The 25,862-nt window shown below is 39.3% G+C and overlaps 2 protein-coding genes across 2 annotated transcripts; one reads left to right on the top strand and one right to left on the bottom strand.

The window, feature by feature from the left end:
* Positions 1–1,901: 1,901 nt before the first annotated feature.
* On the bottom strand, positions 1,902–10,548 carry txnl1 (thioredoxin-like 1). The gene is made up of 8 exons (XM_018749398.2): positions 10,295–10,548; positions 9,514–9,610; positions 8,114–8,287; positions 7,572–7,694; positions 6,540–6,609; positions 5,469–5,641; positions 2,317–2,421; positions 1,902–2,134 (listed from the first exon to the last, which is right to left on the bottom strand). The coding sequence occupies exons 1-8, from the start codon at positions 10,390–10,392 to the stop codon at positions 2,105–2,107; spliced, it is 870 nt and encodes a 289-aa protein (XP_018604914.1). The 5' UTR covers positions 10,393–10,548; the 3' UTR covers positions 1,902–2,104.
* Positions 10,549–12,245: 1,697 nt separating this feature from the next.
* On the top strand, positions 12,246–21,645 carry nars1 (asparaginyl-tRNA synthetase 1). The gene is made up of 15 exons (XM_018749205.2): positions 12,246–12,416; positions 14,415–14,497; positions 14,595–14,660; positions 14,754–14,846; positions 15,298–15,387; positions 15,538–15,616; positions 16,524–16,594; positions 16,947–17,033; positions 17,805–18,026; positions 18,568–18,767; positions 19,017–19,152; positions 19,569–19,682; positions 19,832–19,963; positions 20,283–20,414; positions 21,259–21,645. The coding sequence occupies exons 1-15, from the start codon at positions 12,374–12,376 to the stop codon at positions 21,388–21,390; spliced, it is 1,680 nt and encodes a 559-aa protein (XP_018604721.2). The 5' UTR covers positions 12,246–12,373; the 3' UTR covers positions 21,391–21,645.
* The last annotated feature ends 4,217 nt before the right edge of the window (positions 21,646–25,862 follow it).

Below are 25,862 nucleotides of genomic sequence, written 5' to 3'. Positions count from 1 at the left end.
CATAAAATTGTGCTTTAACCCCAGCAACACAATTGGTCATATTATTGAAAAAAATAAAGACAAACATGTGAAGTAGAAGGCAGAAAGAAACAAGGAGAAAGCAATATTGAAACCCAAAGAGGGTTTTCGTGATAAGGGAAGGTACAGATGTGGTTTACCGCTGTCCTCTTCTTAGAAAATGCACACTTGACACACCCAGAGGCAGATGGAGACCTTTGCCCCGACGCACAGCTCAGGCATAACCGCTGTGCCACTGTGCCACTGGCACTAATGAGGTAATGTCAAAGGATGATGATCAACAATTTGGAAAAGTGTTTTACAGTAGCAGCTATAGATGTGTCACTCTTTCCGAGGGCAAAGTACCATAAAATTCCTCTAAAATAAGTGCTCCTCAAACTATGTGTTTCATGTGAATAATTGCCTGCATCAACACACCGACAGCTGCTGTCCTTCATGGGCACAGAGCTGCTGCGACGACCACTTGTGTGCCGATAAAGTTGTAGGCTCCCGAATAAAATGCCCCCGTAAGGCACCCAGCCTAAGGAGGTCCTGTCCATAAATAATACAATTTTTAATTATATGATTTCAGCATGGCACGAAAATTGAAGGACTATTCAGTGTATCCCCTTCCCACAAGGCAAGCATGGCCCCATCTCACGGCCCCATCTCACACCCCCGGATACCAGCACACCAGATATGAACCACTCCTAGCACAGAATGCCTTGACAGCTGTTCTAACACACACAGCTGACACTCAGCAGATGCTGCTTCGCTGGAAGAGGTGTCAGAACCTTCCCTAGATCTGTGCTAAAGGAAACAATAGGTTTGGGATTAATGTTGATGTCCCTGAGGATCACTGATCCCCTGAAGCTGAAAAGGAGGACAAAACTGATGCCTGACTGCATTGGAAAGTGTCTAACCTGGGAAACAGGCTTTAAAATATTAGTAGTACAGTCATAGTCGTTGCTGAGGTCATTTAGTGCTCATATCAACACAGAATGTTTGTTTTGGTTTAACCTGGCCGTTCACATTCATAAGTAACACAGCTCTGATTTGGTATGTTAAATGCTGCTGGACTTGACAACAGGCTTTAAAATGTTAGTGGTGCAGGCATATCCTTGAAAACACCTTCCAAAAGATCTCAAAGACCTTTGTTTCAGGTTCAACAGCATGGCTGTACTGCTAATTGCCCACATGTGCTCCTCAGGTTACATATAAATAGTGATAAAAATAGATAAATATTCTTTTCCCCTCACCTATTTTCCAAAATTGCTGCCTGAAATACAGAAAACATGGGCCAACAGATGTCGGTAAACACGAGTGTGGGACAACCTAATTCACATTGCTTCCAAATTGTTCACAGCTTGCGTATGGTGTTCATAAGTGTTGATGATTCTAATAGTGCCAGTGAGAAGTGGCACACTGGTATTATGGAGACAAAAATGACAAGAGACAAAGCTGAAAGTAGCAAGAATATTAGGGATATTGCACATGCTTATTGGACAAATCACTCAACAAGGACTGAATGGGAGTCTGTGAACAGTTTTTTTCCCCCCAGTCATTTTAAATTAAATGTATGAAACTTTGAGGCAATGTATGAAGTAGTGTGAGAATTCTTGCATTTTCTAAATCGGAAAAGCACCACTAGATGGGAGCGGTATAATTTTGAATGCACTAAAATGATCAGCATCACAGTCACACCATGCAACAATGTGTATAATACATGCTTGCATCATTATAGTGTATTATTTCTCAAAATGTTCATTGCTTATTCAGCGATCAAACTGTCTATTCAAATCAACAAAGCACCTGACGTTTACACATTGTCTCATACAAAGAAAAGCACAAACTGACACTAAGTCAGTACATTCCAGAAAAATCAATGCACATGTCAACTTGCCTTTGAAAAAGGATCTGTTTATTTACAGTTTCTCCTGGGTTACAATAAAAATGTTTGCAAGAGTTGTCTAGACCAAGTGATTTCACAACCACAAAAATGACAACTCAAAATAAGAGGTGTCCACTTTGTTACATTGGAGCTCAACAGGTTGTTTGGCAGAGGAAAGTCCAAGAATTGCAGTAATGTCCAGCCTTCTCTTCCTCATCAGTGACTCTCGCCTTTTTTGCCAACAACCTAAATTTAATTAAGTTATAAACAGTAGGAAATTTACAGGAAAGAAACACCATGACAAATTTATATATTATATATATGAAAACATGCAATGTCTATGTTGAGCAAACACTGTCATTATGTGGAAAAGTGATCATTAGTTTTTTAATCCCTTTAAATTTATACAAAGGTGTTTTTTCTCTTACCCGTTTGAAATCATTCATGTTTGTGGCTTGTACAGGGGTTCCAATGAAAGTTAAATAATTCACTTTTGTCGTTTCTTCATCCCCTTGGTTTGACTTGATGAACAGCTGCAAGAAAAAAAAAAAAAAAAAAATATGTACAGAGGGGAATTTGTAATTCTTAAACAAGCTGTTTGCTTTGCTGTAAAAGAAATGTCAAACATTTAAGCTCATTTCACTTGCCACAGCAGAATGTCAAAAGAATACAGAAGCCCGCAGCTTTGCAACATTACTAGTTTGACTCATGTTTTATATAGCTGTTTCTCTTGTATCAGAGAAAGGGGGGGGGGGGGGGGGGACTAAAAATTTTAAAAGTATGTTTTTTGTAAAATCCATGTGCTTACTGTAGCTCCTCTCTAATAAGTCCAATTTGACCTCTACAAATAGTCTTTACAGAGTTCACAAAGACAGCAGTTACAGCTGACATATCCATCTCTGAATTTCATAAAAAAGTGATTCTCAGATCATCAATAAAAGAAATGTTGACCTGAAATAATGGGTGAATGCCTTGGAAAAAATGTGCTACTACAAAAACTACCACAGATAGTTAAAGCCAATTTACAAAGTTCTATTATATTTGTACTACAATTGTGTTTGTAAATTATAACAGTAAGAATTTTTTTTCCTTTAAAAATACCAGTTTCCCCATAATCATAGTAATTAGAATTTCTAATTGATTAGGACCACCTCACTATCAGAGTCATGCTGTTACATAGTTCTACCACAAGAGGGCTCGCTTGTCAGGTTTTTTTTTTTTTGATTTTTATAAATATTGTGTAACATTCTGTGGATATACTTAAAAACTGTGACCTTTACACTTAAAAATCTATACTTTTCCCCAAACAAAAAACTCATACCCCATCAAAGAGAACAGTTCTACATAACCACCCCTGTTAAATACTGTAACCTTCTGATCCCATTCAGTTACTTGCATCTGCATATATTTCCATTTTCTCATCATACCAGTCCTATTTCTATGGTCCTTTTACTAATTAAAAAATAAATGAGCACAAACACTCTTTAGATGCTCTTCACTTCCCACCTGTGCCAAGTAATGTAACTGAAGTACAGAACAAAAAAAAAAAATTACATGGACCTTTGTGGCCACAGTTCCACTCAACTGGCTGCACATGTGACTCCAAGTACAAATAGGAACTACACACACAAACAAAAGTTGCAGCTCATTTCACAGTGATTCACCACATTTGCAGAACTTCAAATAAACTCTGCTTGCTTGCAGGCATGTAGCAGTGCCTGCTACCACTTTAGTGAAAACCCTCCACACGGAGCTCTGCATTCTGCACAACTATAGTGTGCATTATTCTGCACTAGTCCTATAAACACACACACACACACACATTTTCGGAACCGCTTGTCCCATATGGGGTCGCGGGGAACCGGAGCCTACCCGGTAACACAGGGCATATGGCCAGAAGGGGAGGGGACACACCCAGGACGGGACGCCAGTCCGTCGCAAGGCACCCCAAGCGGGACTCGAACCCCAGACCCAAGTTAAAATACTAAACGCTACTTGTCGGTTATTCCCACATGCCCTGTGCTGTACTAAATTCCTTCATGCTTCATTTAGGGCCTAAGTGACAACTGGGAAAAAAAAAATATTTCAAAATTATAGCAGATATTTTAACGATCATGTATTAAACCCTACATGAAGCATGGCAGACTGGGGAGCAATTTTTGGCACCTCAGACATTGATAAATGACCTCTGTGATGATCAATCACTATCAATAACTATATTTATCTATACTGAGTCATGTGGATGCATAGCTAAGAAATGATGTATTATATTTTCCTAACAGAGTGTGGGAGAAGCAGAGGGAGGTCTAGCCCTGTATGTCAACATCCGAAACTGTTGTGATATGCAGTGGAGGCAGCCACTAGAAAGCATGCTAAGTTATGAAGTTTTTATTTTGGTACACATCATTCATAATTTTGACCAGTAATTTTCTTATACATGTACAGTATGTGTATTTGAAGTTATGCATTCTGCACAATACATATCGTTTTTTGTTTACTGGAAGATAAATGAAGAGTTATTTGTATTTTTCTAGCACTTTTCTATCTGTGCATTTGAGTTGCTTTTGAGTATAAAGGCCTTTTAGAAGACCATTTTCAACAACACTGTATTGAATTTATCCTAAAAATGCGTGTGGGGGGTGCGGGGGTGCAATGGCGCAGCAGGTTTGGTCTGTGCCTGCTCTCTGGTGGGTCTGGGGTTCGAGTCCTGCTTGGGGTGCCTTGTGACAGACTGGCGTCCCGTCCTGGGTGTGTCCTCTCTTCCTCCAGCCTTGCGCCCTGTGTTGCCGGGTTAGGCTCCGGTTCACCGCGACCCCATATGGGACAAGCGGTTCTGAAAATGTGTGTGTGTGTGTGTGTGTGTGTGTGTGTGTGTGTGTGTGTAAAAGTGTGTAACCGGTTTTCATACAAGCTGTAGATATTCATCAGTTATATTCATGAAGAGATTATGTCATACTTTTTAAGTCTGAGTAACTGTGAGAAAGATGTGTGGAATTTTGTATAAACTGGAAAAGGTATATGCTGATTTCTTGTGTTATGAATGTTCAAGTTATTAAATCTAGAAGATAGAAATTTAAGATCATTTTTCAATTGCACTTCCTTCACTTATCCATTTCTAAAATTCCTTTTCTGTTCTGTGACAAAAGTGGCCTGCATTTCCACTCCCAGCACTAGGTGCATTAGCAGCAGCACACACTAAAAGGGCATGAGACCGACCAAATTCAACTCCCTTCCACAGTTTTCACAGCTCATGTCTAATCAATAACAAGATGACTATTGTTACACATTTACAGGATGAATCGATCAAAACTCAGCATTAAATAGCAGTTTGTGTAGACAATGTATAATTATTTTCATGCTTTTTATAAATCAATTTGAATGCATGAAGTCAAAAATATTCATTGGATTTACGAACAAAACAAGTCACACGTTAAGATGGAGTTTACAAGCAGAGGTACCAACGTGGACATATCTAGTAGCAAGGTAACTGAAAATATACTTTTTCTTCTCCTAGTACCAGAGCACCCAACCCTGAAATAAATATCATATGAGCAGCATGAACACAAGACACGAGACTCACAGTGACACTGTTGACGTTCTGGAACTTGACGTAGCGGAGGGGAATCAGGCTGTCCTCCTTGAAGTCCTCTTCCGAAAGTTCAAGTGTCTGAGTCGCCTCACTTCTCTCAGCATCATCAAAGTCCATGGAGCGTGGCAAGTTAATGAAGATCTTCACACACTTTGGTGCTTGAACTAGAGACACGATTCAGCGTTTCACTTTTACAGGTGTCCTCTAGTACTGCCGGCTACTTCACATGACACGATCCACAGTTGTATTGACAATCTACTAGTTTCTCATGCTAAAACATTTAGGAAAATGTATTTTAAAAGAGCACCAATTATAAGAGTCTTCAAACCAACAGACAATTTTTACCTTGCTCAAGGATACTACAGCTGGAGGTAAGATTAAAACCTGCAACCTTTGGCTCTAACCACTATGCTACCAGCTGCCCAGTGACATTTGCCAATTTTATGTCATCAAATGTGAGATAAGTACATGCCCTGCATTTGCATGTCAGTGAAAACAAGAAAATGTTTCTGGAAATATCATAATTGAGTAACAAACCAATTTTTACATTTACTGGTTCTGTGAACTAACATTGAACTGCATTTTATTTTTTGCAAAACACTGAATTTGCTTAGAAATACAAAGAAAAAAAAATACAGACTTCCTCCACCTCAACATTTTTGCTCTTCTGTTCTGTTAGAGAAACACAACACTTTCTTCTAGCAAAATCTGATCTCATCTAACCGTCAACTTTCTAAATCATTCCACAGACCTGTATAAACTGGTATTTTATTACAAGCACTCCTTGCCCCATCACATAACTTACCATTTTGAAAGATCATATTCACATACCAAAATGCCAATAATAGCAGTTAAATGCCAAAAAGGTATTAAACTTGATTTCAGGGAGCTAAAAATCTCCATTTAAGTCACTAATTTTCACAGGGGACTCTATACACTCATTCAAATCAACAGTAAAATCACAAGTGATCCAGAAAAACAAATAATAAACCAGAATAATAATAAGTTTTGCAACTGCCAGTAACAATTCTTGGCTGTTCTGTTTGCTGTAAATATACTTACTCAGGTCAGATGAATGAAGTTTCATTGAAAACAGCTTCACAGGTTGACTGAAGGCAATCGTAATGAGCAGCTAGAATACAAAATGAAAATGAACGTGAATGGGATTAATCGTTGCTGAAGATACTTAAATTATAAAACTTAATGGAAGGCCCGCATTGGCAGCTCAAGGAAAAAGGGCAACATGTTTAATATGTTTCAAACATCAAGTAAATGTTGAAAGTTATACAGCTACAATCTGGAAAGTTTTCATTATTGCTTTTCAACTTTCACAAGCATTTCAGTCATTAGTGCAAACTACATAAACAATTACCAGCTATTATATGGGGTTCCAACAATTATTCAACTAATTACAAATGTTAAATATTAACATGAGCCTTTATAATAAGGTAATTGGCTTCAACTATTCCAATACTTTTACAACAGTAGGTCTTACTACCAATGCTACTGTACAGGTCACCATGTAGATATAAAGTATTCAGCACTCCTTCACAGCCTCTTCAAATCCAGCAGCATTTTCTTTAACACGTTAAATCAGAAATATGTTGCTTATGAACGTGAACGCCCAGGTTAAAACTGTGCTGCTCCACAAAACAAACATGCTGTTTTGATATGAGCTCTAAAAGACATCAACAATGGCAACACCTTACAGGTAAACGCCATGTAAGGTAACAGTTGAACTTTACTAAAAAGTCCAAAAATAATAAAATGACACAAAGTTCCGTTATTTTCTTTGTTTGTGTCTGACTTGATGTACGCTTTCCAATCACGTGTGCTCAGTATACACATAAACGTTGTTTGTTCGGTCATCATGAAAGAAAAGCCCAAGTATCCGGAATTTGCATGTTGTTGGGGACTCTTTGAATGACGCTAAAGACTAGACTAGCCAACAATTTCTACAGAATACCAATTCAACCTGCCACATACAAAGCTCTGGAAAAAAATTAACTGAGGCCACACAACAAAGCATATTATCCAAGAGTAAATGCTGAAACGCCATTTGAAAATCGCTTACTGTATCTTATTTTCACTTACCTGCTCATCACAGTCAGATTCCAGGTAAGAGGTGTCCTTGATTAAGCAGTTCTCAAACCCATTGTCATCACTTTCATTCAGGCATTCGCACCCAGCCTTGTTCACAAATGGCATAAGGTCCATCTGAAGGAATAAATGTCATGTAAGTCTACAGTATGGGGTGACCACTATATGATCACACATCTTCATGTTGCTTTTATTAAAGGTGCCTTTCACAACCAGTGTTTAGAGTGTCAACAGCACCACCCATCAACACAAAGTACTGTACGATGTCAAAATGGAAAAAAAATCCTGCCATATCACCAATAAATTTTTTTATTAAATACTGCAACTAGGGATAAAGAATTACAGGATGGCAAAATCCTCAGGGCAAAAAAAGTTCTATTTGTATATTTATTTTAAATAAGCTTCTTCACATACATATTTTTCAATTTTAGATTAAAAAAATTGAATGAGATGAACACATTTATACATTCTAAAAGCAGCAGGCATTAATAATTTTCTTTCAAGAGTAGGACAATTCAGCTCTCCAGTGCACTCACATATCCTTTAGGGATATCAGAATCCTCGTTGCTTCCAGGGTCATTTTCAACATGCTGCTTTATCTTTTCCTCAAGGCCAGCAGCATCGGCTCCTTGGTACTGATCAACTCGCACTTTGTTTCGGAAGAACAGAAATGTAGGTGTTGCCGAAATATTGTTGGCAGCAGCTGTTGCCTGCAACAAAAAAAAAAGAAAAATATATGTTCTCTCTCAGGTCTCACCACAACACCTTGCAGGCTAATCCAACAAAACTGACAATTCTGTTTATAGTGGCCTCATCTTTGAAGTATTTTTAAACTTGTCATCAAGCCATTAAACTCTGATGCTGTAAGGACTTGAGCAGGACCACGTGGACAGTTATGATGAAATTTGTATTAATAAGGAACTGGGTTCACGCATGTCTGTGATAAATTTATCAAATAAATGGTTATGTAAATTTACTCACAGTAATAATTTTGAATTACCTTTTTACACCTTTTCTCTAGCCTTTCCCAGCACTTCCCAATTAGTTTTGTAATGCATTGTGGACAGACGCAAAACACACTAATCAACCAAGATGTTCTATTGCCATGTGTGTGTCATACTGCACAGAAGGAACTGGGCGCCTTAATGCAGGCTTTATACCTCCAAAAGGTATATTTGCCCCTTTTTTTTTTTAACATCAGCTCTAGCCAGGGCTAGCCCTTTCTTTCCATCCTGTTAAAGCATAATTGTATGCGCACTCGAAATCTGTAACGCCAAGTTAAGCACCAACACGGTGTGAACGCTGCTAGAAACATATGAAATCTACGGCGAACGAAAACATATCAACAACTTTGAAACTCTCGAATCATCTGCTCGTTCTGATGAGAAGGGAAATACTTCAGTTGCCACATGACAACATTATGGCCAATATTCTAGCCATTTAACCATCAAATGTTCATCAATAATATAATAATTTTGTAATTAACATCAGCAAACAGCAGCCCTGGTACCCCATCCAGGGTATGCTCTTCTTTGCACCCCAGTCTTCTGGGGTATTGTCCAGAGCACAGCAGCACTGCATTATGACAATCAGTTATCAATAATAAATGACTGAATGAATATAATTAAGATGTTAGCAGACACTTTGATCCACAAAAACATATTTTCATACTAAGCAAAAAAGGATTCTAGAGTAAAACACCACAGACCTACTATTAGTAGGAACTGGGCCCTAATGCAGGCTTTATACCTCCAAACCTTAAGCGAACCTTAAGGTTTAAAGGTCCTCAAACACAACATTGCTGCTCAGTCTAAGAGTGCTGTGAAGTTCAGTGAAGATGTGTTTGAAATGTTCCAGTTGTGAGAAACATAACCTACAAGTAAGAAAAATTAAAATGGTGCAGAATGTAACATAAATGTCAGGAAGATGAATTCACCTGACAGACGTGCACATCCACTTCGAGGAAGACCACCTGAGGGTATCTGTTGCTCAACATGTTGAAGGCAGGAGCTATTCTAACACAGGGTCGGCACCTAAAAGAATCGGCGCGAACAAACACAGCAGCGTGGTCAGAAATTTCAACTTACTGCTTTATTTTCTTTACAAAAGCTGTGTTCAGGGTGGGGCTGCCCACAAACTAATATTATAATAATGTCAAACTTAAGGTATCTAAATAACTTTCCATGGACAGCAGCTTAGAACATGTAAGGACACAATTCTAGCAATACAAATCATCATCATCAAACTTAAATACACACAAAAAGAACTTGTTAACAGTCTATATAGTATTTTAAAAGAAGTCATCTGTGTGGGTGGTCCAAGGCTACAAGAATGTAATAATGTTACCAAACAAACAAAGCCAGAGCAGAGACAGACTCACAGAGATACCGGGCGAGTAGGTTTTGTGTTTTTCTGTTTTTAGCTGATTGTCAGTGATCATCTTGGACAAAGGAATCAATGTAACAAGCAACTTTACAGTATTTTACATATATTTTTACCGGTAAACATGTATATCAGTTTTTGAGGAGAACAGCAGAATGGAATGGGATGATGGATGGGATTCGAACTACACTCACTGACACTGGAAACTTATTTTAGATAGAAGATGGAAAAACTAGACAGATTTTGTTAACTTTTGGGGATTTTTTACATAACGAGGCAATGGCATTACAACCCCTGCGAAGCGAAGGTGCGGCAGTGGCTCTCGCTAGGCTTACCCGGCCATGGTGAACTTCACTACGGCGAGCCTTGAGCCGGCGTTCGTAAGTTCCGGCTGGAATTCCGAATCATTCCCGATTACCTTAACTCCCACCATTTTCCTAAACGTAAATACAACGTTTCCCGATTAAAAACCGTACGAAATTATCTCATAAAGAACCGTGCCGCGAGCACAGTTCTGAAAATAAAATGTTAAAGCGGCAGTCACTTCTTGAATCAAACGCTTCCCCGAAGACAAATCACTTGATGGCAGGTCGACTCGTCCGCCAATGAGATGACGTACATTTAAAAAGAGGCGTGGCCTCTGGCAGCAGGCAACAAAAAGGAATGGGTACTGTCGCAAAAGTGCTGCAAAAGCGGGGAATCGTTTCCTCATTCCCCGGCGGTCGACATCCGCGTCTGCGTTCTGCAGAGTCATGGCGCGCCGCAGCACAGCCAACAGACCGAAAGTGTCAGTCGCACTGTTCAAATGCAATTGATTAAAAAAGCAATTAATGAAATCTAACCGAGGCCGAAGCAGCACAGTATGTTAACTAACTAAACGTAGAAAAAGGATAGGCTCAAATTTTATATTTCATAGGTTAAGGATATTTGGTTTCTCTTGTTATTGTATCCAAAGTTATTAATCATTACTCTCTTCAGCCCAGTTTATGAAAGACGACACAACTCAGACTGCTGCTAAAAAAAAAAAATCCTGGAGGGCAGGATTTTTTTGTACTGAGAAATGCCTTCAGTAATAATTGCTTAGTTCTGTACATGGACATACTGGAAACACAGCTTGATACATTTTTAATAAATCACGATTGAATTTATTAGGGCACACTTTTCTGACTGACAATGGATGGTAATCAGCTTTACAGCGTTATGTCCATACGTACAGTAGGGCATTTTTTTTTACTGGAGTATGCACCTTGATCATGGTACTACAGCAGGGCGTGGGTTTCAGACCTGGCTGGGACATTCAAATCCAAAAGCAGCGGTCCTACCTACTGCACACTTGCTGTCCCTAAATCACAGTTTACAGGGCAGCTGTAGGTGTGACTGAGGTGGAGAAGTTGAGGCAGTATGTCGGTGGTTTTCATGAGGAAAGTCGTTTTCCAAAACGTTATATTAGACATCACTCCATTATGAAGGATTTTTAACTTTAAAGGTACTTTGCTTCAATTACGATTGGCTCTCTCTGTTTAAAAGAATTATAAAGAATTTATTACCTTAATTGATCCAACAAATATAAAATGTATTAACTTTCAGACTTTGGCCATCGTCAGTACGTGGTAAGCCGTACCGTTATGAATTAATTTAATACTTTGCTCTTCTAGGAAGGGAACGTGAGCAACAATAGAATAAGCAGGATTTTTTAGTTTTTTTTTTTTATTATAAAACAAATCACACACAATACCAGAACAATAAATCCGAACAGTCAACCTAGCCAGGGGGGGATTTTTTTTTTAAAAAAAAAAAAAAAAGAAATTATAAAACACTCCAATAACCAAATATTACAAAAAGACCTTAAAAATATCACAATAAGAAACAGTCTTAATAGCCTTCTTATTATCACATTCCTTGACAGTGTCAATGTACTGCTTAACTTCTTTAAGAAAAACAGAAAATATAGGCTTTTTATTAGCTAATTTTGACCTGTGTATATGATATTTATCCAAAATGAAGCAGGATTTTTTAGTATACTGTAATAACAAAATAATATTCAAGTTCCGTTTTCCCCCTTTTCTGATGCAACACAGCAGTAACAAGGTTAAAAGTTAAAATTTAATTTCCCCATTCGTTTTACACATTCACTGCCACTTTGTGGTTATCTCTTCTTTGATTGGTTGTTTCCCGAACCGCACACTTCAACCGCTCTTTACGTCGTAGCGAATCATTGGAGGGCAGAAGTGCACGTCGACTTTATTGTCACGTCCGCAGTACGTACGCTGCGTCTTCCAGTTCCTGCAGTGGGTGGAGCTTCATTCAAAGTGTCGTATTCAGCTATTCAGGAAGGCGCTGCAGCAATTGCTTCAGATCGATTTTTAACTTGCGTTTAGTTTTTAGGCAACGCATTTACGCAGGCCGGAGTAACAATGTCTGACGAAGTTATTAAAAACGCTGAACAACTTTCAGTCGGTAAGTAACTTATCACATGGTTATCTTTTACGATTTGTATCATGTTTTCATTCATCGGCATAGGCTAGGCTAACCTCCTGCCAGCTAACGGAATGCTTATTTATATCATTTATGATTGTGAAAACAGTATCTGAGTTGTCGGATAAACACGCAACAGACTCTGGACTAAAATTAAAATGATTAAAAAAAATGAAAGCGAAAACGCCGAATCTCTGACTGACGTCGCGAACCGACAATCATCATGTCTTCTAAGATGATGCAACAACTGCTTAACTAACTGACACCACCACCATGGCATGGCCGTCATCCGTGGACGTGCAGCATGCATGTTCATCTTCGTCACACATCACAAGATCATGATGATGTGACACATGGAGAGCAGAAGAGCAGATAACTTAATTTCGTGCTAAAATCATCTTAATTTAAATGAAAAGAATGAGAAATAGTTAGTCGTCCTGGGTGGACTCGATTCGAGCCGGTAACTGCCGGCTTGCTCAGACTCAGTCAGACTCGTACATCATTTTTTACTACGTGACTTCTGCGGTTGTGGCGCAGGCTGATGTGCATATGATAATTATGATTTATGTATTATTTATTAATTTTGCAGACTCTCAAAGCGACCGGAAAAATACATGACTCATTGACTGTATCAGAAAAAGAGATTAGGGTGTGGACGCGTGAGACACTTCAATCAATTCCACGATCAGTGTTCATTCAGGAGCAGGTGGATAACAACAAATTGCTGTTGCAGAGCAGAAGTACACCAGGAGTGTGTGCGAAACACGTGAACTTACACGAACCACGATCATGTCATGAACTGCAGCGGCGATCTAGTGTACCGCACACACAATAATATTATATTTACCGGGCGCCTGTCCGATTAGTGTTGTTTTTTCCCCCAAAGCAAAGGGCTTAGAAGGTCACAGAATAAGTCATGTAACGACAACCCAAAAGAGACGCTGTGCTGCAGTGAGAAGCAGATCATCATGTAGAGCTGGACTGCACTCATACACAGTCATAATCATGTAAATTCTTTTAATTTTTCGATATTATAGAGCGCTCTTCTCACACAGTCACTGACACAGCGCTCAATAGAGGCAACGAAACAAAGAGAGTTGACAATTATATTAGAGTAACACGTTATCCATGCAGTTATTAAAGCTATAAGTAAACCTACAGGCTACGGAAGTAAGGAGGAAAAAACCTCTGGGGGTTCAAGTGTCAGTGGCTGCCCACCCCTCCTGGGTATTCTAGAGTAAACAAGACTTCTGAGTCAGTTTACAACTAATAATAACATTGTAGCTGAGTGTTAACTTGATGTCCCAGTTCACATAGGTACATCTCGTCCATCACGGTGGTTGGTCATATATAATATGTATTATAAAATATATATTTATTATATATAAAAAAAATATGTCACACCTCAAATATTCCTCAAAATATGAATCCTGACAATCCGTGGAAGTCGAACTCTTGTAGTCAGTCATGTCCTAGGGTGTCTTTCTTTTCCTTTAAAAATGTTTACAGAAGTACTTCTGCTGAAGGCATTATCCATATTATTAAGAGCTAATTAAAAGAGAAAACAGCAGGACAACTATTTACTTTCTTTTGTTTTAAGAAAGTAATAAATATTCAAATATTGCGCTTAGGACAGTTTTTCAGACGTTGCTAATTCTGGCGAATGGTATACCGTACCTGCTGATTTCTATTTAACTTATTTAACTTGTATTGCAATTGTGTTGTCTGTGTTTTTTGTTGCAAGACTTTGTTCTATGTTTGTGTAGTGTCTCTATGTCTCTGTATCTGCTGCTGTGTGCAACTGGATATCTCCCCCCTCCGAGGATCGATCAAGTATCTGTCTATCGATCTATGTATCAGAAAAGATGGATAATAGAAATTTTTGTTCACAAGGAATATGTCATGGCCGGCAGTCTACGAGTTAACACTGAAATGCAAGGTATATCTAAAAAATAGCTTTAATATACTGTTCTGTTCCAGGGGAGCTGTATGTCTCTGATAAGGTGGGAAGTGACCAGGATGGCAATGGGACTGAAGAAAAGCCTTTTAAAACGGCACTGAAGGTAAATACTTTAGGTGGCTACTACTGAAGTTGGCTATTTGCATGTATGATTTTTACCTATTTGTGATTTTGAAAAAAAAATGTAAATTCTTTTCTAGGCATTGATTTCTGTAGGGAAGGAGCCATTTCCAGTCATTTATGTTGATGCGCAAAAGGAAGGCGAGGTAAATGGCAAGCCGCACTAAGAAAAACAATAAAATTAACATCTCTTAAATTATTCTTGATCGTGTACATAAGTTCTCTGTGCTCTTTGTTAGCGCTGGGAAGTGATTTCCAAAACACAGATGAAGAATGTGAAGAAACTGTGGCAGAGGGAGCAGATGAAAAGTGGGGCTAAAGAAAAGAAGGAGGTGAGGTGGCACTTGAAGGATGTAAGTTAAAAGTGTGAATACTTAAGGGGAGGCAAGGCTGCGTTTGCATTACTTTGTTTAGCCGCTTTTCTCCAAAGCAACTTCCAGTGAACACTAGTGTGATCAGCCCACATCTTATTCACCAAGATGACTTATACTGCTAGATACACTACTTACAATGGGTCACTCATCCATACATCAGTGGAACACACTCTCTCTGTCACTCACACACTGTGAGTGACTTTAAATCACCAGTCCACCTGAACAGCATGTCTTTGGCCAGTGGGGGGAAACCAGAGCGCCCGGAGGAAACCCATACAAACTCCACACGGACTGAGCAGGAATCAAACTCTTGTCTCCTTGCACCTCCCAGGTGCTACTCAGAGTAAGACAGTAGCGCTCCTGTGTCACCCCAGAGTGAATCTCTTTGTCTGCTTCTCATAACCTGTAGGCAGAAGATGCTGAGAGAAGAGAAAAGAACCTGGAGGAAGCAAAGAAGATAATCATAGAAAATGATCCCCACCTTCCAAAACCCCAAACAGTGAGCTCAGAATTACTTTTATTTATGTATGTTTTGTTTCATTTTGAAACAAATAAGGCAATGCAAAGTTTTTTAAATAAATTGTAAACGGTTTAAAAGAAGGCCACAGACTGATCAGTGTTTAGATAATAAAATTTCTCTCTGCTGTAGGTTAAAATACACAGGTTGGAAAAATACCGGGAGCAACGAGTCAAGGTGTTTGGATGGGTCCACAGGTTGCGTAGACAAGGTAAAGTTTACATGTATTTTAATAGGTCTTACAAATAGCTGGAATGCAAAGGCATTGTATACATCTTTATAAAACAAAACTAATTCAAATTTATAAGCGGTCATTTAAGAGGCCAAGCAGACATGTTTATAACATGTAGACTTCAAGATCTGTAGAAAAATCACGAGTGTAACTATGTAGCACCTGATTTTGTCTACAGAATTAGTTTTTGGTGAAATCTTCCAAATATTTAAGCCAAATAAAGCATGATAACTGCACACAAAAGTATGGCATAGAATATTTTGGGTCCTCAAATATACAGTAGCAGCAAGAGGCAATTATAGGGTCAAAGCAAACCTGTTAGAAAAAAAGGGATAATTTAAATGCTTCTTAAATTAATATTAATAAAATTTAGTGCTTTCATCCTAACTGTGGTTAAAGTGCTGGTCAAAATCTGTGAATATGTCATAATGGATTCAAACTAAAGGTAGTTTAAAATCACTGTGACCAGGCTTGTGATTGAGAGGAGAGCCATGAACACCATTATTGAAGTCCTTTATGTAGGAGCCTCCAGGTTACAGTGGTAGTGTTAAGTCATTATGTGCAGTCATTGTGTTACCTCTGTGTAAGCTGTACTTTCATCGCTTAAAGTTTTTTTTTCTTTTTTTTTTTTTCTTTTCTTTTCCCCACACGGGAATTGAAAAAGGAGAATGGAAAACACCGACTTGTGTAGGATAGATTCAGTGTTGTAGTACAGACTTGGAGATACATGTGTATTTCTGTGAATGTGGACACGGTGTGGTATATTGAAGTGGTGGTCAATCGCTGTGTTCTATGTACGTTTTAATATAACTAATCCTTATGAAAATCCTTTGTATTTGAATTATATGTCTTTATAAATTGAACTAGTCCTTTATTTGCTCCCTAGGGAAAAACCTGCTGTTCATTGTGCTTAGAGATGGAACTGGATTCCTTCAGTGTGTTCTCACAGATAAACTGGTATGTCACTTAATCATATGTCAGTACACCACATTCTCGGTATTAAACAGATTTTTGTTTGGAAGTAGTTTGTTCCTACCATATTTTACTTTACTTTAACCTTTATTTAACAAATTTATGGAAGCAGAATTAAGTAGGGATTAATAATTGTCCTGTAGATTGAGTAGCAGTTGAAATGAATTAAGTCTGAATGCACTAAAATTAAACTCAACAAAATGACCCTTTAAAAATGGCACATGTCATAGTGTGGGGGTTTTGCCTTTTTAATGTTTTAATGAATTGATAAGCTTTTATATTATGTATTTGAAAAAAAATGCCCTTAATTTATTTTCCCCTTGGTGGATTATTGCAGTGTCAGTGCTACAATGGACTGGTGCTCTCCACGGAAAGTACAGTTGCTCTGTATGGAACTGTGAAACCAGTGCCCGAAGGAAAACAGGTATGATGTGTGTTTTGTGTAAATGGCTATAAGATCTTAAGACTTTTGTTTAGACTTGTGTAAGAGATTGTATTAAATTGGCGTAACTAAAATATTTATCCCATCCTGAGGTGTTAAATTTAAACTGTTTTGTGTGATATATTTTCCTTCCTTTTGACTTCTTAATATATTCAATTTGATTGTGCTTAAGAAAACACTGATAGATGAAATGTTTTTACGATTAAGATTTTTTTTTTAATGTTTTAGGCATAGAGTTGCCGAATTTAAGTTTGAGGTTTATCAGTATGAGTGTTTACCCTTTATATGTTCAATGGGTTCTGTTTATTTCATAGTTAGTTTTTTTTTATTTAAAGGAGGCATCCTATGTAAGACACACATGTATCAAACCAACTTTTTGTAAACATTTTTCTAACTTTGTCCACCTGTATAAATGTGTAACTGAAAACTGCAGAGTACCTCTCAACAGGCACTTCACAAAAAAGCATGTGGGTCAGCTTGGCATAAATTTGTATTCCTCCGTACACCACAGAGTTTAGCATTTTGAGGATTAAATTGTGTATTGACCAGCGTTCGTACACAGAAGTTCACGTTTTACAAGGAACTTTCATCAGTCACCTTACACGTTTAGTGAGCTCAAACTGGATGTAATGGCAGAGACCACTGGGGCATATTTGTCTGCATGTGCATGCAGAACATTTGTCCGTATATAGAAATTGGCATACAGAGAACAAATTATAGCCAGCGTACAGACTTGAATAACTCTTGTTTTAGGCCCCAGGAGGCCATGAGTTGCAGTGTGACTTCTGGGAGCTTGTGGGCCTGGCTCCGGCTGGAGGAGCTGACAACCTGCTGAATGAGGAGTCGGAGGTCGACGTGCAGCTCAACAACCGACACATGATGATCCGTGGGGAGAACGTGTCCAAGATTCTGAGAGTGCGCTCCGCTGTCACCCAGTGCTTCAGGGACCATTTTTTCTCCCGTGGCTACTGCGAGGTAAGGGGCGGGGTAAACATTTTAATTTTCTTGTGGCTTTTAAAGGCTTAATTAAAGCTTAAGTACTCCAGTAGTACCAATATTGCCACATTTTAAATTACTATTAATTGTAATGTAACTTGAAATTGAAGTTTTACTAGACTTTCTATTAAATATAGCTGAGATTTTTTTACAGAAGCTAGTCCATGAATAAATTGAGACACGTCTGTATTAAGGTTTCATTGCTTGCAATAAACAACCTTTCAGTCGGAATTAGGTTCATTTAAGGAACCAGAATGTATATGTATGTCTGTCTCTATATACACACACACACACACACACACACACACACACACACACACAGACTGATGCATACATAGTCACTCTCTCAACCCTTCATGTTTTTTTTTTGTTGTATGTATTACCAAACATAAGTCTCCATATGTGTAAATAAACCTTCTTTACTGTTGTACCCCCATGAAGAGCTGTGTGTGTAAACTCAGTTGTGAATTTATTGTGGTATTATTATGTGTTACAACAAAGCATTATATGCTTTCCCCAGATTACGCCACCCACCCTTGTGCAGACTCAGGTTGAAGGGGGATCCACACTATTTAGCCTGAACTACTTTGGTGAGCAGGCATATCTGACCCAGTCCTCCCAGCTTTACCTGGAGACTTGTATTCCCGCACTTGGTGACACGTTCTGCATTGCCCAGTCATACCGTGCTGAGCAGTCTCGCACCCGCAGACACCTTGCAGAGTAAGTATAGCTCAGGATCTCTCAGTTTTAAATGTGGTCAGTGCAATCTTTGCGCTGTTGACCTTAAGTTCATATCATACCCTTTTCTTATGATACCAAGTGATCCTGTTGTAGCAGATTTAGTGGATTATTTAAAAGTTTAATTCTTATGTAAATGCACACTGAATTGGAAATGGTAAATTAACATTTTCTTGTTGAGTTGGAATTTTTTTTTTTAATCTCATTGTGACTTGTGATCTTTGGAATCAGGTACACTCACATTGAGGCTGAGTGCCCCTTCATGACTTTTGAGGACCTACTAAACCGCCTAGAGGACTTGATTTGTGATGTTGTGGAGCGAGTCCTAAAGTCTCCAGTTGCCCCCTTGCTCCATGACATCAACCCTGTGCGTACATGTCCAAAATTTATTTGCTCTACACTTTAGATTCACATGTTTGTCTTATGAAGTGTTACTATGTTATTGTCAGTTCTTATGTTAAACACAACATTTTTGTTTTATGTTGACCATATATGGTAGATTGCCCTGCAATAGACTGGCTTCCGTCCAGTGTGTACCATGTCTCATTCCCAATGTTTGAGACCCTGAAGCAGTCTGACCCACCATTTGATAAGCAGTTGTTGATGATGGATGGATGTCAGTCTTATCTAGTTATACACAGATAATTGCTTTATCCTTTCTATGTCTACCATCAGGATAAATTGCTGTAAGATACAACACTTGATGTGCAGATGCTTTCTTGGTTATCTGTTCTGCCAGGGATGATAATTGAAGGAATACTATGGTTTACATTATTCCTACAGAGCTTTAAACCTCCCAAGAGACCTTTCAAGAGGATGAACTATAGTGAAGCCATTGAATGGCTGAAGGCACATGATATCAAGAAGGACGATGGTACCTACTATGAATTTGGGGAAGTACGTGACAGCTTTTTATTAAATTACTTTTGTGAATTTAATTTCTGAATGTAAGTGCACTGAATGAGAGCCATTTACAAGTGAATTGCTAGAGGTGATAGTCAGCCATTCTGTGAGTACCATTAAGAATTTTTGTGTCGCCGATTCAGGACATTCCCGAGGCCCCTGAGAGACTGATGACTGACAGCATTAATGAAACAATCCTACTATGTCGCTTCCCTGCCAACATCAAGTCTTTCTACATGCAGCGTTGCCCTGAGGATCGCAGACTCACTGAGTCGGTAAGTGCTTAGCAGCTGTTGTCCTTTACCAGTCACACAGTTTACGTTTTTGCATAGTAGAATCTTACATTTTCTGTAGCTGAACATTGCAGAGTGGAAACTTGTTTCCCACTTTAATTATTTTTGTAAAGTTGCATGGCATTTAAGCAATTTTGAAAATGTTTCAAGTTAAAAATGAAAGTACTTTCTCTCATCTGTGCCATGTGTTTGGCAGTTACGGATTTCGTCAGGTGGCTCTGCTCTGCCTAATTTTAGAAAATTAAATTTAACTGTTTATTAGATATTGAACACACTTGATTGATGAGATGCTTGTTTGAAGGTGGATGTTCTGATGCCCAGTGTTGGAGAGATTGTTGGAGGATCAATGCGTATCTGGGATTCTAAGGAGTTATTAGAAGGATACCAGAGAGAGGGAATTGACCCAACTCCTTACTACTGGTACACTGATCAGGTATGCAGAAATTAAGAGAATACATGCTCACTTCAGCAATTAAAAATATATTACAAGGGTTGCTAGATCCTCCCAAAAAAGTGAAATAAATTACTGTATAAAACAGCAAAACTATTGATGTACTGATTGCTTTATGAGATTATGTGATGTTGAGATTATAACACAAACACACCTGTTATCTCATATAGCAGTAAAGCAGAAGGCATTGGGATAAAATAAATCCTTGTTATGATCTGATATAAGTACATCTGCTGTTGTGACTGCTATCCTAGTTATACTTTATGCAACAAATTGTCTAGAAAGCAGTACGTTTTAAATATTTCAAATTCATTTTATATCATTTATATAAATTTAAATAAAGTTCAATTTCTACTTCAAATCAAGGACATACTAAGGAACAAAAAATTGGAATAGTGCTCAGGGGACTTTTACAGAAATACCTGGGGGACAGATTACGAAATTTGCTGGAGCTTTGGGAGAGTTATGTCCTCTTAGCTGTTACGCCTGTATTATAATAGTTTAGCAGAGACATAGTCAAATATTTTGGGCAGGTATGACATTTAAGTAAAATTCACATTTTTTCACATATATTGTGTCCTGTATTGGTAGTGTTTATATGTTATCAGTTGTTGCGGAAAAAGTATGTATGTATTTTTAGTAGCACAGGAAGCAATCATATTTCAAGACATACGCAAAGTGGTTTCTGGATTTCAGGATACACAGTTTTGGTACTCTGATTAAATACATCATTGATGCAGTGTACTCAGCAGGGTAGAAATTAAAATGTGGTTGGAGATGGGTCTTTGACAGTGTAACTGTAATTTTTCCTGATTTTCTTTGTCAGAGAATATATGGGACATGTCCACATGGAGGATATGGCCTGGGTCTTGAAAGGTTTCTGACCTGGCTCCTGAACAGGCATCATATCCGTGATGTATGTCTCTACCCCCGCTTCATCCAGCGATGCCGACCTTGAGCTCTTTTATTCAATGTTGTGTTTTTTTGTGTGTGTATGTATGTGCAGATTCAGGAAAATGTGGCTTTATGCACCACCTATAAAACCAATCATTAGGGAAATATTTTTCTAAAAAAAAATCTTTACTGCATTCATGAGTAAATAATTTCCCTGTTACATTTTCCTATATATAGAGTGCTGTCTTCAGTGCTAATAAAATAATGAAATTTTGAATCCTTGTAGTACATGAATTCATTAAACACCAATTCATACTGACTTGTCATGTCTGAGTGCTTATTTTTACCCTTACAAAAATAGTACTTAACAATAATCAAAAGGGTGGCATTGTGGTGCACCGGGTAGCGCTCCTACCTTACAGTTCCTGAGCTTTTCAGGCATGTTGTTTTTATTCTTTGTCACATAGTAGGTGGGCAATTTGAGTTACGGAAAGACTTCCAGTCCTGGTTGTGTTCATAAGCCATATGTTCGTACATTCCCATCTCACCAAAGTGCAGCTAATCAAATGTACATATTTGGACTTTTTTTTTTTTTTTTTTTTTTTTAAAGATCATCACCATTGGACTGTTTTAAAATTAGTTTTTGAAATGTAGAACAATACCATGAAAGAGTATAACTTCCTGTCTGGCTTGGTTAAAAAGCATATTCAGCCCCACTGGACCATACTTTGGGTCAGTGTTTATGAGCAAGAATCTAATTCCTTTTCCAGTTAAATTTCATAGTTTCATTTATTGGTATTAATGGGAACAATGAGGTTTGACTGTTTTGGTGTATATTGTTGGGGTGTTTGATCAAATGTTGTGGCATGCTGTTCACAGAGAAGTTTCCCTCTGATATGTATGTGCAGTCATACTGCATTAGCATTTACCCAGATTAAACTTGACCAAACTTAGCCTTTACACTAAGCAGTGTTATGCGAAAAGTCATGGCAGCAGAGGAGGAGAATCAGATGCTGATACTGTAGATGTGAAGCATAAGTTCAGAAAGTGTTTTCAATGTGCTAAGAGGAATGGTTATAAACTCATTGAATTACTGGATATAATTACATTTTTTTGTAGCCACTGATGAATATTACGAGGGGGCGTGGTGGCGCAGTGGGTTGGACCGGGTCCTGCTCTCTGGTGGGTCTGGGGTTCGAGTCCCGCTTGGGGTGGCTTGCGACGGACTGGCATCCCGTCCTGGGTGTGTCCCCTCCCCCTCTGGCCTTGCGCCCTAAGTTGCTGGGTAGGCTCCGGTTCCCTGCGACCCCGTATGGGACAAGCGGTTCAGAAAATGTATGTGTGTGTGTGAGATAAATATTACACATCTAAGCATGAGTATTGGCAATATTTTCATTGCTTAAGTGTTGATCTGCACCAATTTTTATTACTATGGGAATAAAATACAGGAATATTTTTTCCTGTATAATTACTACAGGAATAAAATTTGATTACATTAAAGTGGGTGTGTCAGTTATTCTTGGGGACAAGAAAAATCATTATTACGAACAAGGATAAGGATTTATTGATTGCCAGCTTTATGTTTGGCTGACCTCATGCCACCCTCCCATGTGTCAGCAAAGGATAGCTGGTGTGAAGTCTTCCAATCACAGCTCCGCCAATTTCACAGCACAAGTTGCCTTGGCTAACTTAACCAGAATAATGGCAGTCTTGCTCTGCTGGTACGACTTGTGTCCAGTTAATATTATCCGGTCTTGAGCAGTGGTCCAGTCTGTCAAACCAAGTGAGCACTCAATGAATTCTTCAGTTGAGTCAGGCAGGAGACCCTGTACAAATGGTTGTATTAATTCATAACCCCAAGACATGTCACACTGATTTTGTATAATTTATTCTTGCAAATGTAATGTCACTGTAAAGGTGGTTCCTCAGAAAGTCTACAAATGGAGCATTACATATTTATCAGATTAGATGACACTCAACCTTTGAATGGGAATTTCAACCTATTACAGCAGCTGCAAGTGTTACATCAAAATCTCAGCTCCATAGCATTGTATTTTAAAGATGACTTTATTTCTGTAAAATCTGATACAAAAGTATGAGGGTCAAAACCGCTGTCAACACAGCAAGCTACCCATGTGTTTGACCTACCTTATGTAACTAAAGTTGCTTCACCTATGGGTGGCTTGGTGCTGCACTGAACCAGAGTGGTGTGGGTTTGATCCCCACTCAGTCTGTGTGGAGTCTCCTGCAGGTGCTCTAGTTTCCTCCCGCAGCCTAAAGATAGGCAGCTGAGATGAATTAATGTCCCTAAATTACCAAGTTTGCAAATGAGTGCGTACATGTGTGGCTACGTTGTAACACAAAGCAGCACATTCATTCCACTAAAATTGTGTTCCAGCCCATTCCAAAGATGCTCCATTAAATGGGGACTGAGCAGGCCATTGAAGTAAAGGCACTGTCATGATAATGTGTGCTTTGTGGAAAGGCACAAACTCTTGGTGGAAATATCAGTCTGAGAAAGGCAAGCCTAATGATGAATTGATGCACCTGGTCAGCAACGTTCTGCTGCTTTGCAGTATTCAAATGATACTACCTAATGTGTGCCAAAATTCCCACACCGTTAACACCACCGACATCAGGCAGATTGTCCATGGATTCATTCTTTTCTGCCAGATTTTGACCTTGCCATTAGCATGTCCCAACAGAATTTGAAAGACAAGGCTGCCTTTGTCCACTCTTCAATTGTCGAGATGTATCTAATGAAGTTGCTGTTGAGTGTATGCACTCCAATCCAAAATTTAAAATTATCTGGTGACTTCTTCATTTCCTTTCAACCCTCCCCTGCCACTGACTCTTGGTCTCTTCCTGCACCCGTTGTCACCTTTCGCCGCAACTTAAAATCTTTCTCACCTTCCCGCTTTGCTACTCTGGCCGCTCTCCCTTCTGCTCCACAATTCTCAGATCTATCTACAGATGATGCCACTAACACTTTCCTCTCTGCCTTATCTTCCTCCCTTTACTCTCTCTGTCCTCTGTCTTCTAGACTAGCACGCCCCATTGCTACCCCATGGCTGTCTGATACATTACGTGCTAACAGGACCAAACTGCAGACTGCAGAGCGAAGATGGCGTAAATCCAAAACTTCATTGGACCTGGATGCTTACCAGTCACTCTTAGCTGCTTTTCAGTCTTCTGTCTCTTCAGCTAAAACCTCCTTCTTCCACAACAAATACAGTCTGCATCCAAAAAAACCACACAGACTCTTTGCCACCTTCTCATCCCTTTTGTGTCCCCTGCCACCTCCTCTTCTCTCACTGCTGAAGACTTTGCTTTGTTTTTCAGAGACAAAGCCAAAGCGATCACTGATAAATTCTCACCATCAACCTGCCCGGTTTGCGCTGGACCTCCCTGCAAAGCTATCCTCTTCAACTTCAAGCTGCTCTCCGAATCTGAAGTTGCTGACCTCCTGATATTGCGCAGAGCCACCATCTGCTCGCTTGATCCGATCCCATCATCATTCCTTCAGAACATTTCCCCGCAACTCTCCTCCTTCATCTTCAGTCTGGCGGAGTTCTCATTCTTCTCCTCTGTCTCTCTCAACCGGTGTTCCGCAGGACTCGGTATTGGGTCCTCTTCTTTTCTCCATCTACGCCTCCTCCCTCGGTCCAGTCATAGCCTCCCATGGATTCAAATACCACTGCTATGCTGATGATACCCAGCTCTTCCTCTCCTTTCCACCTGGTGCATCAGACATGTCCGCACGCATTGCTGCCTGTCTATTGGACATTTCTTCATGAATGTATGATCACCACCTCCAACTCAACCTCTCCAAAACAGAGATTCTTTACCTCCCAGCTGGCCTGTCCTCCTGTCACGACCTCTCGCTCAGACTGGACAACTCACTCATTTCACCTAGCTCCTTCGCTAAGAGTCTGGGAGTAACGACTGATGCGAGTCTGTCATTCTCTCGACATATCGAAGCCACAACCCGATCCTGCAGATACATGCTGCATAATATTCGTAGGATCCGTCCCTACCTCGCTACTGACTCCGCCCAACTACTTGTCCAGGCCATGGTGACTTCCTGTTTGGACTACTGTAACTCTCTCTCCTGTGTGTCCTTCCTGGTAATGCCATCAAACCTCTGCAGCTTCTACAGAATGCTGCTGCACGAGTTGTGTTTGATTTGCCAAAGCACTCCCATGTATCTCCTCTACTCATTTCTCTGCACTGGCTTCCTATAGCTGCCTGAATTAAATTCAAAACCCTGGTTACTGTGTACAAATGCATCAATAGAATTGCTCCCAGCTATTTACAAGACTTAATCAACCGGTACACCCCAGCCAGGCCCCTTCGCTCATCTACTTCTGCTCGCTTGGTGGTCCCGCGCACAAAAGGCAAAGCTCAGAGGTTCTCGGTTCTGGGTCCGTTGTGGTGGAATGACCTTTCCCTGTCACTCAGAACTGCGGAAACTCCGTCTATTTTCAAGAAGGGTCTGAAAACCCACCTTTTCCAGATCCACTTCACCCAAGATCT

This window comes from Scleropages formosus, chromosome 6 (assembly GCF_900964775.1).
Source record: "Scleropages formosus chromosome 6, fSclFor1.1, whole genome shotgun sequence".
Classification (NCBI taxonomy): domain Eukaryota; kingdom Metazoa; phylum Chordata; class Actinopteri; order Osteoglossiformes; family Osteoglossidae; genus Scleropages; species Scleropages formosus.
The sequence above is the reverse complement of the archived record's forward strand: the minus strand, read 5'-3'. Positions and strand labels throughout refer to the sequence as shown.

What these genes read in the sequence shown, in the direction of transcription:
- nars1 (XM_018749205.2), top strand. Translation starts at nt 12,374, where the DNA reads ATGTCTGACGAAGTTATTAAAAACGCTGAACAACTTTCAGTCG. An exon ending in ATGCGCAAAAGGAAGGCGAG is followed by an intron (nt 14,661 to 14,753) that starts GTAAATGGCAAG and finishes GCTCTTTGTTAG; the next exon opens with CGCTGGGAAGTGATTTCCAA. An exon ending in TGCTCCATGACATCAACCCT is followed by an intron (nt 19,153 to 19,568) that starts GTGCGTACATGT and finishes TTATTCCTACAG; the next exon opens with AGCTTTAAACCTCCCAAGAG.
- txnl1 (XM_018749398.2), bottom strand. Translation starts at nt 10,392, where the DNA reads ATGGTGGGAGTTAAGGTAATCGGGAATGATTCGGAATTCCAGCCGGAA. An exon ending in TGGATGTGCACGTCTGTCAG is followed by an intron (nt 8,288 to 9,513) that starts GTGAATTCATCT and finishes TTTTTGTTGCAG; the next exon opens with GCAACAGCTGCTGCCAACAA. An exon ending in CTGATATCCCTAAAGGATAT is followed by an intron (nt 7,695 to 8,113) that starts GTGAGTGCACTG and finishes TTATTCCTTCAG; the next exon opens with ATGGACCTTATGCCATTTGT.